General features: G+C 40.2%; 1 protein-coding gene across 1 annotated transcript; it reads right to left on the minus strand.

Moving 5' to 3' along the window:
* Positions 1 to 772: 772 nt before the first annotated feature.
* Positions 773 to 15,747, minus strand: LOC141089228 (cryptic protein-like). Its single transcript, XM_073575549.1, has 6 exons — positions 15,599 to 15,747; positions 11,242 to 11,294; positions 9,205 to 9,351; positions 3,996 to 4,110; positions 3,807 to 3,907; positions 773 to 1,092 (listed from the first exon to the last, which is right to left on the minus strand). The coding sequence occupies exons 1-6, from the start codon at positions 15,610 to 15,612 to the stop codon at positions 887 to 889; spliced, it is 636 nt and encodes a 211-aa protein (XP_073431650.1). The 5' UTR covers positions 15,613 to 15,747; the 3' UTR covers positions 773 to 886.
* Between the last annotated feature and the right edge of the window lie 204 nt (positions 15,748 to 15,951).

Raw genomic sequence — 15,951 nt, forward strand, 5'->3', positions numbered from 1 at the left:
GACGAGGCAATACCAAATATTTTTTTTACATAAATGTATTTATTGGAAAAATAGTATTTGTTTTTTTTTTTCATTTATTTGTGGATTTGGAAAAAAATATTTTTACACTTTTTTTTAAACTTTTTTACATTGTACCGTCCTGGAACATCACTATCGGAGTACAGCAGAGTATTGGAGCAGCATCTGACAGGCAAGGAAGGAAGCATGTCAGCACCTGCTCCTAGCATGCGCTCGCAAGCCACCTTCCCTACAGGACCCCGCGGCCATCTTGCGACCTCGGGGTCTCCATGAAGACCATCAGGTCAATGTGATCGCATCGCGTTGTCCTGATGGAAGCGCACAGGGAATTCATTCCCTGCGCGATGCTCCTCTATGCTGCTGTCACTAATGACAGTGGCATCCGAGGGGTTAAATGCCCGTGATCGGTGCTAGCACTGTGGGCATTGTTGCAGGGTGTCAGCTCACACAGAGCTGACACCCACAACCAATCACTCATGAAATGTGTCACTCTGGATTTGGTGGGACTAATTGACCCTGTTCCCACTATTACTGTCAGATATAGGTTTGCATGAAACCAGCCTCTTAGTTGTCACATCCAACCTCAGAGGCATAATAACTAGTGATGAGTGAATTGATTTCCATGACACAGACCCAGACCTGCATCAAAAATTCTAAAATGCACTCCTATACCAATTTTTATACTGTAAAAAATTTAATAATAGATAACTGACTCATGAGCATGGACTACTAGAAAAATCAAGTAGAGAATGAGTTAGAAAAGAACTGCTTTATTCTGAACTTTACAATTTTCAGAAAGCTTAGCAGTAAACTATACAGAATTTAAAACAAAAAAAACAGTTAAGAATGATTACAATTTTCTAAAAGTTTATGAAGAATAAAATCTCTTCGTAACAAAAGTGCCAAATTTTTCAATTGCGCCGATAAATTCAAAATTTGGTAAAGTTGCTTCTATAGGCAACATCATCAGTCCGATGCTAACAGCAGTAAGGATAAGCATCACAATAGGACAAGAAGACTTTGCCCTTCCTTTGGACTGCACCATTCGGATTTCTTCTTTATACTCATTGGATTCTGTAAAAAAAATAATATAAATCTAATAAATCTATGTATACACACACTCATTGCAATACAGAGACCACTCAATTACATGGAAATCACCAGGAAAACAAAAGCAAAAACAGCAATTGAAATCATATGGAGAAAAGTGGGGGCTATTTGCATAGATCACCAACCCTATGCTCTGAATAATGAGATGTAGGATTAGTAGTGTGCATGGTAGCTTAGGCAACAATGGTCAATAGAAAATCAAAGAAAAAAATCCCTTGTATGAGAAGAAACAGGATGAACTGTTCTTATTCTTTCCCTAAACATTTGCAGGAGACATGGGCCCTTTATGGGAGGTAAAAGGTGTTAAATGTCTGCCACTGATTTCTCCAGCTCCCTTTGTAGTCATAAAGGACTTTTGATAAGACAAATAGAGCCTTGTCATTTTCCTTCTATGAAAAGGGCATAAAATGCATGACAGCAGTGATTGCCTCCATATGCTCCCATTTTCTCACATAATCTAGTTTATCTGTCCATTTTAACCCGATCTGCTAGGTGACAAATGGAATTCCGGGCAGCTCATGGCTATCTGACATTTTATTGCTAGCAAAATTCTGGAGTAGGATCAGCCTGATAATAAAGAGGCCAATTTCACATTATTACAGTTTATTCAGCTTTCTGATTCTATCCTCTATAGTGATAATTATAACTCAGTAAAAATATTTCTACGAAAAAACTAACTAACTATATGGAAAAATGCAAACACAGGTCTTTGAGATATCCTCTTTTGGGGGACGGATACAATTCTTGTTCACTGTACCTGTATTTTTGTAATTCCAGATACTAACTCCCCCACTCTCCATCCCCACTCCTCAGCAGCATTATAGCTTCCGTTTGGTTGCCAACAGGCTATACCAGATGCCAAAATGGCAAGTCTGCAATAAGCAAGCATGGCAATATCACCGTATAGCTAAGAAGAAGTGACAATCACTAGCCGGAAGTGCATTTCATGTGGCCATTGAAGGTGTACTACCACGGATAAGGCATCTAACGATTATTTCCTCTATCATTGACTATTGCCCCAGGCTCAATGTAGGATACAAGTACAATTATTTGGTTATTGATTGGGCCAAGGGTGGGATGCAGAGAGACATTTTCACTTGTCTGGGAGCCTAAAGGGCTACTAAAGAAAATACCTTGTTATAAATTACACCCGATAGGTGAGGGAACACGTTTCAGATTACACCAGGACCCAGAAGCTTTGAGCACATCACATTTCATCTGTCAGGGTTTACGTCTAAAGCCCTGAGACTGAGATTTGAACATTTGCACATACAGGACAACCGTACATGTCATGATTCCTCTGCTCAGAGTATCTGGGACTCTGATGGGCGGCTTTGGCATCCTATCCTGTGCTGAGCTGCCGATGCTTTGACGGACAGCTTGGTTGACCTATCTGACTGGAAGGTGCAGAGACTTCCACAGGTGCTTCATATTCTTTGTAATTATTTAGGTGAACTGTCTGGCCCAGATCATTGCCAGTCAAAAGCTTGTTCTAAGCTGGTGCTCTCTGGTTTGTTCACCTGTACCCTGTGCTGTAAGTTCTGATCTTCTGCTGCTGACCTTTGGACCGGATTCAGACTACCCATTTGTTATTGCCCCTTTGCTTATCCACTGTTTCTCTGGCATTTTGACCCTGGCATGTGACCTGGCTTGCGACTTCGTATTTTCCCTTGGCTTACTACGTGATCTTTTGGTATTGACCCGGGAACGTTTGACTGCGCTTATTCACGGCCTAGCCGTGAATTGTGACTAGCGTCACAGTACCATTGATGTTAGTTGCTTAGTCAGCATAGGATAACATTTTTCGGAGCCCCAACAAAGCCACTGATGAGTGACTAAAATGTGATATAAACTGGGACCTGAAGTTCCAGCTGTAATGGTGTCCATGTTATTTAGACTGCAGTTTTCATCCACCTTGTTTGGCCATTGAATGGCATGATTATTTGTACTTGGGATGCTACATAATTAATCTAATAGGTGCTGAACATGGCATAATACAGCTTTAAGCTGGAAGTGCACATCCATCCCATTATAAACTGGTCACTATGGTTATTTCTATGTGGAAATTTACCAAAAAAAAACAAAACAAAAAAACAGGAGAGGTAAAGGGGATGAAAAAAGGATTAAAATTTTGGAGGGACACCTCAAGGACATATTTACTGCCCTTTCATGAGAATGTATATTTGTTAATGGGATTACAGGTTATAAGTTAAGTTAAATATCAGTAATAATTCAATTAATTTGTTAATTCTGCCAATATATATATGAAACCATATAGTGGCTGGCAACACTGCAGCCTTGACATGAGATACATTTACTTTTGTTTCCCCGCTCTTGTAAACCGTGCATGTATGTTTTGCGTGTTTGTGTTGCTTATCAAAGGCTAACATGCTCCCTCTAAACACTCTTTGGATTGCTTGGATTTTCGGAAATGGTAAAAGCAGAAGGCAATCATTTTCTGTTAAGCAGTGGAGATTGCCGTAGGCACAGTATAATTCCGGCAGCTTATTGCTACAGCTTCCCAAGAAACGTGTACTGATTTGTACACTTTGTTATTTTTATGTGTGTATAAATGGCCGCACTGTAAACTATGCCTTTGTTACATAAAATCTATTGCAACCTGGAGAGTCAATCATTTTCCATTGATTAAAATGGAAAGCATCTATACTTAGACTTACCACAGGCCCCAGATGGGAAGCAGTACATAACTCCATGAATACATCTGCATAAAGCACACCTCTTGGGCAGCCAGTGCTTGTGAGCTACAGAGCCACAATACCTTGATGAAAAAAAATAGAGCAGATAAAAGATCAGTCTTCAAAGATAAATGTAATGCATGGTGTATGGTTTGCTTGCATAACACGTACCTTTTCCGCAAATCAAACTCACAATGTCTTCCCGTGAAATGCTTAGGGCAGGCACAGAAACTGCCCAGCATGCAGGTTCCTCCATTCTGACAGCAATGCTTGTCCAGTGAACTTGCTGAAAAATATAAATCCATATATTACAAAAATGTGCATTAAATTGTAATCTGTCAGCGGGTTTTTCCATATGTAATCAGAGAGCAGCATAATGTAGCAACAGATACCCCAATTCCAGGGATGTGGCTGGGCTTTTCTCTTTCAACGCAATCAGTGTTAAGCTCACTAATTGACAGACCGCTGTATCTCATTTTAGACTCTTGTAACAGGGTTGGTGAAACAAGATTGGAGGATAGCTCAAGTGGTACCAATTTTTAAGAAAGGTTAAAGAGGGATACAGACAACTACCATCCAGTAAGTCTCACATCAGTGATGGCAACTACCATCCGATAAGCCTGACATCAGTAGTGTGAAAGATTTCTTAAAGCATTATAAGAGATGACCTGCAGAAATCCAGTATATTGCAATGAATATTACCTTTCTTGAACCTGTGCTGGTTGTCAGCTGTTGCAAGTCATGTTTAACTAATATTGGGTTTCTATGAGGTGGTAAATGCTAATCTGGATGATGGTGATTTATCTGGACTTTCCAAAGGTATTTGATACTGTAACATACTAAAGCTCTGGAAGCAGGGACTAGGGAACACTACATGCAGAAGGGTAAAAATCTGGTTAAGGGACAGGAAACAGGCGTAAATGATACATTCTGTAATTGCGATATAGTCAGCAGAGGGGTACCGCAAGGATCTGTGCTAGGACAGATTCATTTTACTCTCTTTATTAATGACCTTGTGAATGGGATTGACAGTAAAGTGGTTAAGCAATACCTGGCTGAAAAAAAATCATCTGTCTCTCTAATTCGTCTACAATCTTCAGCTTTTGGGTCTCAAAGCTGTACACCTGGCTTGAGCTGTCCCCATTTATGCCTTGGAGGTGTGGTGCTTCCCTGCCGCTAGGGTCTTATCCGAGTGGGTTTTTAATGTTGCCGGGTCGCGGTAGTTTAGAAGGAGGGGGTCAAAACAGACATGCCCACTCTGGATAAAAATGAAGAAAGCTTGGATAATCCCCAAGTTTTCCACACCACCAGATAACAGCAAAGCAGGGTTTTTAATCTTCAATATTTGAATGAGGCCCCCCCCCCACAAGTTGTTGACATTCAAAGGTCTATGGATGACCCTACTTAATTTTTCCAGGCTTTGCACTGTGGGCAGAGCCTTCATGAGTGTAGAAGTACCACAACAATTATTTTTAAGGCACTTCAGTTTGTTTAAGGGTGTATGAATGACCCTGGTTGTAATTTTTTTGCAGGCTTTACACTAAGTGCATATAGCCTTTATAAGTCTAGAGTACCACTACATGACAATTTGAACAGAATGTGTATGAGGCCCTACTTTATGTCTAACAGAGGGTGTATCATATTTTGGCAGTTCTTGCTTGTTCCTTCATAAATTACACTGAAATTTCCAATTTTAAAAAAAATTACAATTTTGGTTTACTTTAATTTTTTTTTAAATCCTTTTAAAATTTTGCCTTATATACAAATATTTCTACAGGAAAGAATGTTCCTTAACTTTTTTTTACTGGAAACTCCAATTTGTCATTTTGGAATGTTTTATTGTCAGTTCTTAACCCCTTTCTGACATCAGGCGTAAATTTACCCTGATGTTGGACTCCCTCCATTTGATGTGGGCTCCGGCGGTGAGCCCACATCTTTCCCGGGACATGTCAGCTGTTTTGAACAGCTGCTGGTGGAATCGCGATCCACCCGCTGCTATTAACACGTTAAATCTGACAGCGGCATTTAACTCGCGTTTCTGTCCATCGGGCCAGAAATCTGCCCACCAGTAATCTTAGTCACGTGATCGTGGGTCACTGGTGGGTTGGCATGGCAACCAGAGGTCTTCTGGAGACCTCTATGGTTGTCACGGCCGAATTGCTATGAGCCCCACCCAGTAGTTGCCACTCATAGCAAGTCAGCAATTCTGCTACATAGAGGTGATCTGATCATTGCGTGTATGTAGCAGGGCTGATTGGGTTATGGTGGCTTCTAGTCTCCCATGGAGACTATTGATGCATGCCAAAAGTAAAAAAAAAAAAAACAAAAAAAAAAAAAAAAAGCACACACCTTCAAATCACCCTCCTTTTACACCATTCAAAATAAAACAATAATAAAAAAAAACAAACACTCATATTTGGTATCGCCGGGTTCAGAATCGCCTGATCAATAACAAAATGGATTAACCTGATCGCTAAAAGTCATAGCGAGAAATAATGTTAAAATGCCAGAATTACGTTTTTTTGGTCACCGCAACATTGCATTAAAATGAGTGATCAAAAGATCGTATCTGCACCAAAATGGTATCATTAAAAACGTCAGCTTGGCACACAAAAAATAACCCTCAAGTGACCCGACAACATGAAAAATGGAGATGCTACGTGTATCATAAGATGGCGCAATTTTCTTAAAGTTTGGAATTTTTTTTCACCAGTTTACAATTTCACTGCACTTTGAATTTTTTCCCCCGATTTCCAGTACACTATGTTAAAACAAATGGTGCAATTTAAAAGCACAACTCACATGGCCATATTGACCAAAAAATAAAAAAGTTATGGGTCTGGTAAGAAGGGGAGCAAAAAACAAAAACACAAAAAGCGCCGATCATGAAGGGGTTAAAGCACACCGCCAGGGCAACGAAGGAGTGGCTTCGTAAGAAGCATTTCAAGGTCCTGGAGTGGCCTAGCCAGTCTCCAGAACTCAACCCTATAGAAAACCTTTGGAGGGAGTTGAAAGTCCGTGTTGCCAAGCGAAAAGCCAAAAACATCACTGCTCTAGAGGAGATCTGCATGGAGGAATGGGCCAACATACCAACAACAGTGTGTGGCAACCTTGTGAAGACTTACAGAAAACGTTTGACCTCTGTCATTGCCAACAAAGGATATATCACAAAGTATTGAGATGAAATTTTGTTTCTGACCAAATACTCATTTTCCACCATAATATGCAAATAAAATGAAAAAAAAACAGACAATGTGATTTTCTGGATTTTTTTTTCTCAGTTTGTCTCCCATAGTTGAGGTCTACCTATTATGTAAATTACAGACGCCTCTCATCTTTTTAAGTGGTGGAACTTGCACTATTGCTGACTGACTAAATACTTTTTTTCCCCACTGTACTTGTAGGGTCTGTTGGTAAAATGCTCGGATTTCCCATTATACTCTTCAATCGAAGTAAACATTAGAATTGCTTGGTTCGAGTAACAAGCATTTTAGTGCTCGCTCATCTCTAGTAACTAAATATGCAAGTGATTTTTCAGCAGGTGATTATAACTACAAGACAAATAATCTGGTGCCTCCTAGTCCAACCACACCCCCAGCAGTGATGCAGCTATCACTACACATTGTGTACAGAAAGTGGCTATCAATAATGTGGGCGTGGTTATGCACAGCTCCACATTCAGAGCTCTGCAAGATCTGTAAGACTGATTCTATCACAAGTGCTGCACCCAGTGAACTAAGTGATACATCGCTAGAATCAGGGCCTCTATTCCTACCTCATGCTGCTCTCAGATTACATAAAAACCTGCAGACAGACTTACTTTAATTAGTAATTGGCAACAGAAACATTAAATCCAAACTTCGACTCAATTTCCCCAAAGATTATAAACCATTAGGTGCAACCACTGCACTACCCCCTAAACCTGGGTAGTGAAGAGGCACTGCTGTATGTAAGGCCCCCTAAAACCACACGTACCCATTATAACCTATGGTGCTGCACATGTTCATGTGACACACAGACATGTCCGTTACACACAGAGATATGTCCATTTTCTTACCAGCAGCACGGATGACAAGGGTGAATATAAGTCTTTGGGTCTGTGTAAGGCTAGGTTCACATTGCATTATGGCAGTCCATTTAATGAATGCATTAAACGGATTGCGCTAACGCTAGTCTTCTTTTGATCGCATTTGTGCAATCACGTTAGCGCAGCTGCTCCTTCTGTGGTAGCCGAGATGGACCTTCGAACGTGGTAGACCGCGTCTGAGGGTCCGTCACAGCTTAACGGGACTTTGCTAACGCATGCCGATTTTGACATGCGTTAGTGATCCGCTAGGTTAGGCAGTCTATGGGTGCGTTAACGGATGCGTTACATCGCGTTAATGTCGCTTTGTAACACATCCGTTAGACGGACTGCCATATGCACTGTGAACCTTCCCTCAGACACATACAGCACACAGATGACATCGGTGTTTTGTACATGTTTAACATTAAATATAGAAGAATCTTTTGAACTAATTTTTCTTAAGCCATACTGGAAAAAAAACAGATGGCACAATGATAACACAAATACCATTTATACCCGGTACCGATATTATATGGATGTCTGAAAGGAGACCTATGGCAGTGATTTTATTAGCTTCCAAGTACAAAACTCTGGTATATATTCTGCTTATGGATTTGGAGTGGTCATTTAATTGCCTTGTCCCCAATGGTAATAGATACGCTGCAACTATCATCACTTTTAACTTGTATCAATAGTTATGAATGTGAAAAATCTAGAAATATAGAAATTTCCAAACTGGGCAGTTTATACAGTAATGCAAAAGAAACAACAGCACAATCTTTCTCAATGGGCTTAGTCAACACATTTGCTAGTTTCAGCTTGCCATAACTTACAGCGCGAGCCGTAACCTTGCGCACCTGGTGAATAAACCTGTTAAAGAACATAGTACACAGTCCCGGAGCCGTTACTACTTTTGTGATATTGTTTTGTGGCAAAGACTTGGCATAATCTCATTTTGGGATTAGCAGTCAAGAAGGCGGTGTCGATTAGTGATGGACGGCCTTCCTTATTCATGTCCATAAATACATTTTAGCACACCTTTATTTACTATTTTTTTTTTTTTTTTAAATATCTTAATCTTCTATTCTTGGTAGCTGACAAAAGGCAAGAGTAGGCAGTAGAGGAGGGAGATTTTATTTCTGAGCGTGTTTAAGGTAAGAGACTTGGTGCAGCATATAACACTGAAGCATCCTCACCTGGAAGACTTCATCTGTGGGGTTTCATTTAACACCGTATGGATAAAGGTTTTACACAATCTTTTTGGAAAAATGACAATGAAAAATAAATGGCATACAGAGATACAGCGTGACTTACTTTTTGTAAGCCCAATAAAGGGAATCGTTTCTCCGGTGCTTTTGTGCTTTCGAATCCCAGTGTGGTTTGTGTCCCTCATCGGCTTCTCTAAATAGGTTTCCAACAGCAGTGCAGACCTAGCCATGGTCATTGTTCCATTCTGAAAAGCTGACATCAGATATAAATAATGTATTTTAAAATACAGACTTTATTTCATATTGTTAATATAGACAGCACTGAAATAAGACCCCTACATGAAGTAGTAAAGTAAGCCTGATACAGATGGTTATAAGCCATGTTTCAAATCCTAAGACTGTACATTATACAATGAAATCTTTGCCACCTCTTTAAAATATTTATGCTGGTAAAACTAAAAACTCAAACATAATAAAAAAAGTTTTACAAGCAAATATCCATGTAAAATAGGCTGACCATACTTTTACTATGGGGTTCTTGGAAAGAAGGGGGGGGGGGGTGGGGGTGAATTTTGGGAAGAAACTCCAAAATGACCTGTCTCTCTTGATTTTTACATGCTTTGTTGTTTGTGAATCAAAACCAGTTATGGGGATTATTCCAATGAATATGGAAAGGAAGGCATGGTAAAACAAACCATGCCAGCTTCCCCAGTACCCAGCACCACTCCAGTCCTCTTTCCGGTGTCCACCAAAGCAGTGCTGGACACTGGAAAAGGTGAGTATATTAATATAACTATATTACATGTACATTCATACAGGTTTAGCCCATAACTTTTTTTAATGGGATGGCTTCTTTAAATCTTTAGTCACATCTGAAAGGTGTATTAACTTTACCTGTGGTGGGCATCCTTCCACTACTGCCCCAGATCTACATTTTGCATCTGTTCTTATGTGAGGTCCTAAAGGCCCCGTCACACTAAGCGATCTCGGTAGCGAGATCGCTGCTGAGTCACAACTTTTGTGACGTAACAGCGATCTCACCAGCGAGATCGCTGTGTGTGACAGCGATCAGCAAGCGGCCCCCCTGCCGGTATCGCTGATTGCTGGAAGAAACCTCTGGACATTTCTTTGGTCGCTGGTCTCCCGCTGGCCAGCACCCATCGCTGTGTGTGACAGGCGGGAGACCAGCGATCAGGTGTAAAAAAATAATGAAAAAAAATATATAGTTATTCTCACCTTCCGACGTCCCATTCAGCCATCCTGCCTCTCGCCACGCTCCGGTCCCAGTGATCCTTTGCACGAATGACCACGAGACTTTGTTATCCCTCGAGACCGTGACATCTCACGGTCATTCGTGCAAAGGATCACTGGGACCGGAGCGTGGAGAGAGGCAGGATGGCTGAACGGGACATCAGAAGGTGATAATAACTATATTTTTTATTTTGATTCTATTTTACAGGGATGGCCAGCAATGCCGGGCGCTCGGCATCGCTGTGCTGATCGCTGGTGAAGCTGTCTGTGTCACAGCTCACCAGCGATCACATAGCGACTTACTAGCGATCCTGACACCTTGATATCGATGTCGGGATCGCTGGTAAGTCGCTTAGTGTGACGGGGCCTTAAGACCTTGCACCAAGTCATGGGCAATGCACAGCAGACACAGGGAACTACAGTAAAGAGAGAGCACGTTTCCCAAAATGGGTTAGATGTTTTCCCTTCCCTAAACAGCTTAAAAAAAATTACTTATGGCAAATGCAATGCAAAAATTTGCTTGAAATTTATCAATTAGACAGTTTGCATTGCGGTTGCAAATTTCCCATTTGAGTAAATACATGGGGACGAACATGTGGAGAATTTTCACATTTTTAAAAAAATTTCTTTTTAAGGTTTTTGCTATGCAGAAAATGAGTATAAATGGATTAGTCCAAATAAATACGATAAATTGGTCATGTTTAGCACCCTATATTTAAATGCTGGAGGTAGAGAAAGATTTCATGAGGGTTTATAATGTACACTGCGCATTTGCATCTTAGTAGATGACATCGACTTAGCCTTTTCTTCGTGTGACAACCAGCAGGTTTTTTTTTTAAATGTGATTTCAAGTCAAATCACACATTCACTATGGTACGCCGCAGACACTCACCAATTCCCAAGTGACCGGCAATAAGGAGCTGAAAAGCCAGGTAATAAAAAAGTCTGGAGAATACAAAGAGAACATATTTAATTAACTCTCATGTTCAAGTGTCAGAGGTAAGCATTTGAATACATTAATTTGCCATTTTGAATCCCAAAGGCCTCACAGCTAAGTGGCCTTGTGGGGCTTTAATTAATGTTACCTACTAAGTAAACTAACCCTTCTGAAGTGACCTGTTCAGGCCTACTAATTAAGCCTATTACTGCGCTGTATTCAGTTCGCTGGACTATGCAACTTTATTACAATGATAATTGCCTGCTAATAATTTGCACTGGATAAGATTAATAGGCTTAGCTTCTCATTTTTTTGTAAAAAAAAAAAGTGATATCTGTACAGCTCTACATTTGGAAAGAAAAAAAGATTTTTCGCATGCACAACAATTTGCCATCTTACATGAATAGAGAGAAAATAAAAATATTTCTTAACCACTTGTGGTGCATGAAAATGGGACATTAAACAGCTGATATGCAAGACATTATGAATAATAATATATGCACACTGCCATACTACAGATTGGTATGGCAAGGCATTCTTCTACGGCACTCAGTCTGCTTTTGGCCTATTCTGTGCCTTTAATTTTAAAAAGGAGAAGCACAGAGGTGCTTTATCACATACGTCATCTATTGTAGAAAACAAAATCATCATGACACGCTTAATCACATTTGTACATTATTTTCTCTGCTGCAAGTGATACATCCTGCAAAGACAAATTATCCTACAGGTTTTAAATAACCCATAGCGATTGTGTAAGGACACAGACGTTCATGCTTCTCACATGCGAAAAAAAAACAAAAAACAGACAAATAACAGATTGATCAAAGTTTGAGCAGTTGTTCTAAAAAAAAGCAAATATACTGTATATTATCTACATTCTCCTAAGTGACAGTCATAGACTTGCTCCGACACTTGGATCAACATTGGATAGGTCTCCGATTTTGCTAGGACTGCTGGTTCCGCAAAAATAAAGCAACATGTGAATAGCCCCATAGACTTTCGCCGAAAGGATTGTCATCATGACAAATCACAGATAGCGCTCATAAGGGAACATCGGAAAGAGTCAGATGGCCGCATAACTCAAGAGAGGATTGCAATGTGCTTGGACTGAACATCAGAGCCAACAGCAAGTTTGAGCATTGTGTTGCGATCTTTGAGTTATTCAGCCGCCTGACTCTTCCCCAAGGCTGGGGTTGTGTTAATATTGGCTACCACAGCTTTCGTTGCCAAAAATTGTTCTCTGCTGACACTACATTGCAGTGCGATGCTGGTAAATGAAGTTACATTGCAACCCACAAAGTGCTGCAAACAGAAAATTCCAACTATTTGACTATTTTCGACTTGGTGTCACAGTACCTTTTCGATTGCATTGAGACTTTATTCACCTGCATTATGCCGTGATGTAGCAGCATCAGGTTTTGGCCAAAATTGTAATCTGGCATCAGTCTAAAGCTTTCCTTATGAACCCTAAGGCATGATGCACACAATCATATTGGAGATCCTTTTAGCACAAATTCCACTTACAGCTCCGATAAGTGTGCATCTCATATATAGCTCCCATAAATGTGTATGGACCATTAAAAGATGGGGCTCCTTAGGTTTCAGAGGCTGAATCCAACGATTACAGATGAATGAGCACTAAAATGCTAGGGTGCTCGTTGCTCAAACCGAGTAGTTCCTAATACTCGCATGCTAGTTTCTAGTAACGGGTATGATGGGAGTTAATGGGAAAACAGAGCTTTTTTTACAGCAGATCCTACAAAGCTGTGGAAGAACAGGGACAGGAAAGTATGGCAAATGCTCAGTGCCCCAGCACTTAAACAGGTGCTCTGGGTGGTGACACCTGCCCTGTGCGGGTGAACAATACAATACCGATAAGGGTATGTGCATGTGTTGAGAAAAATTTCTGCATCCCATGGCAGGAAAAAGGCAGCTGCAAAAATGCACTTTTTGGTTCATTTTTGATTGATTTTTTTTATTGAAGTCAATAGTGAAAGACGCAGGGCAAAAACGCACAAAGAATTGATGTGCTGCAAATTCTCTTCTGAACCAAATCTGCAAGTCAAAAATATTCAGCGTATGCATAGCATTTTTAGTTCTCATTCTCTTTACTGGCATCAGGCTTTATCACAAATCCGTGCAGAAAAAAATGCACCAAATCTACAATGTGTGCATACAGCCTAACATTTTTAACACTTTTTTTTGAGGCTTATATAGCAACAAAATCTACCCAAGAGCATATGGCTGAGCAATATAATACAGATAAAATTTTGAACAAGGTTCTGCAGTGCGTATCCCTGGCTTCTCCTCCTTGGTTAGGCAAGAAAGCTTGCCCCCTGCCACTAGCATTGTCTGATGAAGTTTTTTTCCAACATATTTTCTGCCACAGCCTTCTGGTATAGCACCATTTTAGAAGACCTCTCCACCTCAGGAATAAGTGATGTAAAGTTCTCCTTGTAACGTGGGTCTAGCAGGGTGAACAACCAGTAATCTTTTTTTTGCCAAGACAAATGTAACTCGAAGGTTATGGGAAAGGCAGCAGACAGCAAAAACACTTCCTTGACTCCACCAGTAGGACATATCATCTCTTCCTCCTCTTTCCCATCGATGTAGGAGAGATGGGAGGAAGTCTGTTGTGCTAGCAAACAGCTCCTGTTCCTCCTCCTCCTCATTATTACCCAATCCATGCTAAGCAGAGGAGATTAGGCCAGGCTGGCTGTAATCTGTTATGTCTTCCTCTATCCCCACCTTGTCCACATACAAACCCTCATGATTATTTGTGAGCAGTGACTGTTGAAGTAGGCACAGAAGCAGGATCGTTGTGTTTACTATAGCATCATCAACTATCACCATCCTTGTGATTCCCCCCCCCCAACCCCCCGTGTGGTGCTGATGCGGCACACGGACATCTCGGGTACCGTGTTTTCCGGTACCAGAAATATCTGGACGTATGAAACCGCCCTTAGGCCACATTCACAAATTCTGTATTTTACCTCAGTATTTGCAAGCGGAAACCAGGAAAGGAACAGTCAGAGAGAAAAGTATTTTGGAATCGCGTCACCACTTCTGTATTTATCACACACACTCGGTTTAAGCTAAACCTCACCAAATACTCAACGTGTGCACATGGCCCAAAGTCAAGATCCCATGATAAGTTTTGACCTTGCATTAATATTTTCACATGGCTGGTCCATTTTTAAAATCGCTAATAAGAACATACAATCTCAACAACATCACTGTGTGCTGTCCTTGCAAATTGTTGTTGCTGCGGTTACTAATGCTTTCAAAGGAAAAAAAAACCCTCAGTATGGTGCTGTATGGGCATGTGAAGGTCAGTATGGTTCTAGTGGCTCAGACAGGCAGGAGCAGGAGCCAAAGTCAATCATTTTGGTGACGATCATTTCACAAGTATCCCTGTTCTTACACAACACCTGCAGAAAACCTGCCAAAAAATGCCATTTATTCAAGTTTTTTTTTTTTAATTAACATTTTCCTGCTCTCTTTTCCTCTCCAGAAAGCAGTAAAAGGAATGGTAAAATAACTGCATCAAAAACATTACATGTGAAAAAAAAATATGAATACAAACCCTATACATATATCCGGTGTAAAAATTACAGATACATTGTACAGAAACAAACCTATTCTGAGAGTTGGAACCTAAATTACTGCAATGTAAAACACTCTTAGGCTGCATTCACACCTCTTTTCACATCTGTGTAAAACGTGCCACTTGCATCGCCTCCTTTTAAAAACTGAAGGCAGTAAACTGAGCTATCAATTATCCATTGACTTTTAACAATGGATCCATTAAAATTGATTGGAAAATCTGAAATAAAAAGATGTCCTTTATTTATTCACCCTTAGTATATGGTTCCCCGAATATTTTAATGGACAAATTTGAGACACAAAATGGTAGGACATGCTCTGAGTGTCCTGGACTGGAGATATGGAGCCATAAAAAAAAAAAAACACTGTGTGCATGGATAAAAACAAATTATGGGTCAATGTGCTGTCTCACAAAAAAACAAACTGCACAAAGGCATGTAGAGCAGGTGTGTAAAAGAGGCCTTGGACTGGAAGCACATTTAAGTTTTTTTTAAAGCCATGCCAGGGGTGGCTCCAAAAGTCATGAGAAATATAAAGGATGGTCTTAGATTTCCTGCTAGATCTAAGTCTATTTTTGGGTTAAAATAACTGCATATACAATGATCTATACTGATGCCAACTGAGAGAGTTAATGTTTTAGGTTAAAAAAAAAGGTTCCATTTGAGCTATGAAAAGTAAAATTTAAAGTTGCAGAAAGGAATCTTACCTGCTGCAGCCCATCCTTTCCTTTCCTATCCAAATCCACTTCTAATCTGAAATTCAGTAGCACCATGCAGTTAAAAAATAAAGGTGTCTCAGTCTTCTGCATATCAATTAATGAGACATTCAAATTCAATCACACTGTGTCTCACTTCAGGGCACACCCAGGAAAGAAGGAAAGAGACTGACTGTGCAAATCAATGGATTTTATTCACAGAAAATCTGGTCTACTGTCCACTAACTAGGTACAGGCAATTGCCTGGAATAATACAGAACCATGGTGTTATGAAATAGTTAGACATAAATGGGAATGAATTTTTACTAAGATGATCTACAAAATTAAAAAAATGACTTTTAAGA

This window comes from Dendrobates tinctorius, unplaced genomic scaffold, assembly GCF_039654945.1.
Source record: "Dendrobates tinctorius isolate UK_male_01 unplaced genomic scaffold, ASM3965494v1 ptg000044l, whole genome shotgun sequence".
Lineage (NCBI taxonomy): Eukaryota > Metazoa > Chordata > Amphibia > Anura > Dendrobatidae > Dendrobates > Dendrobates tinctorius.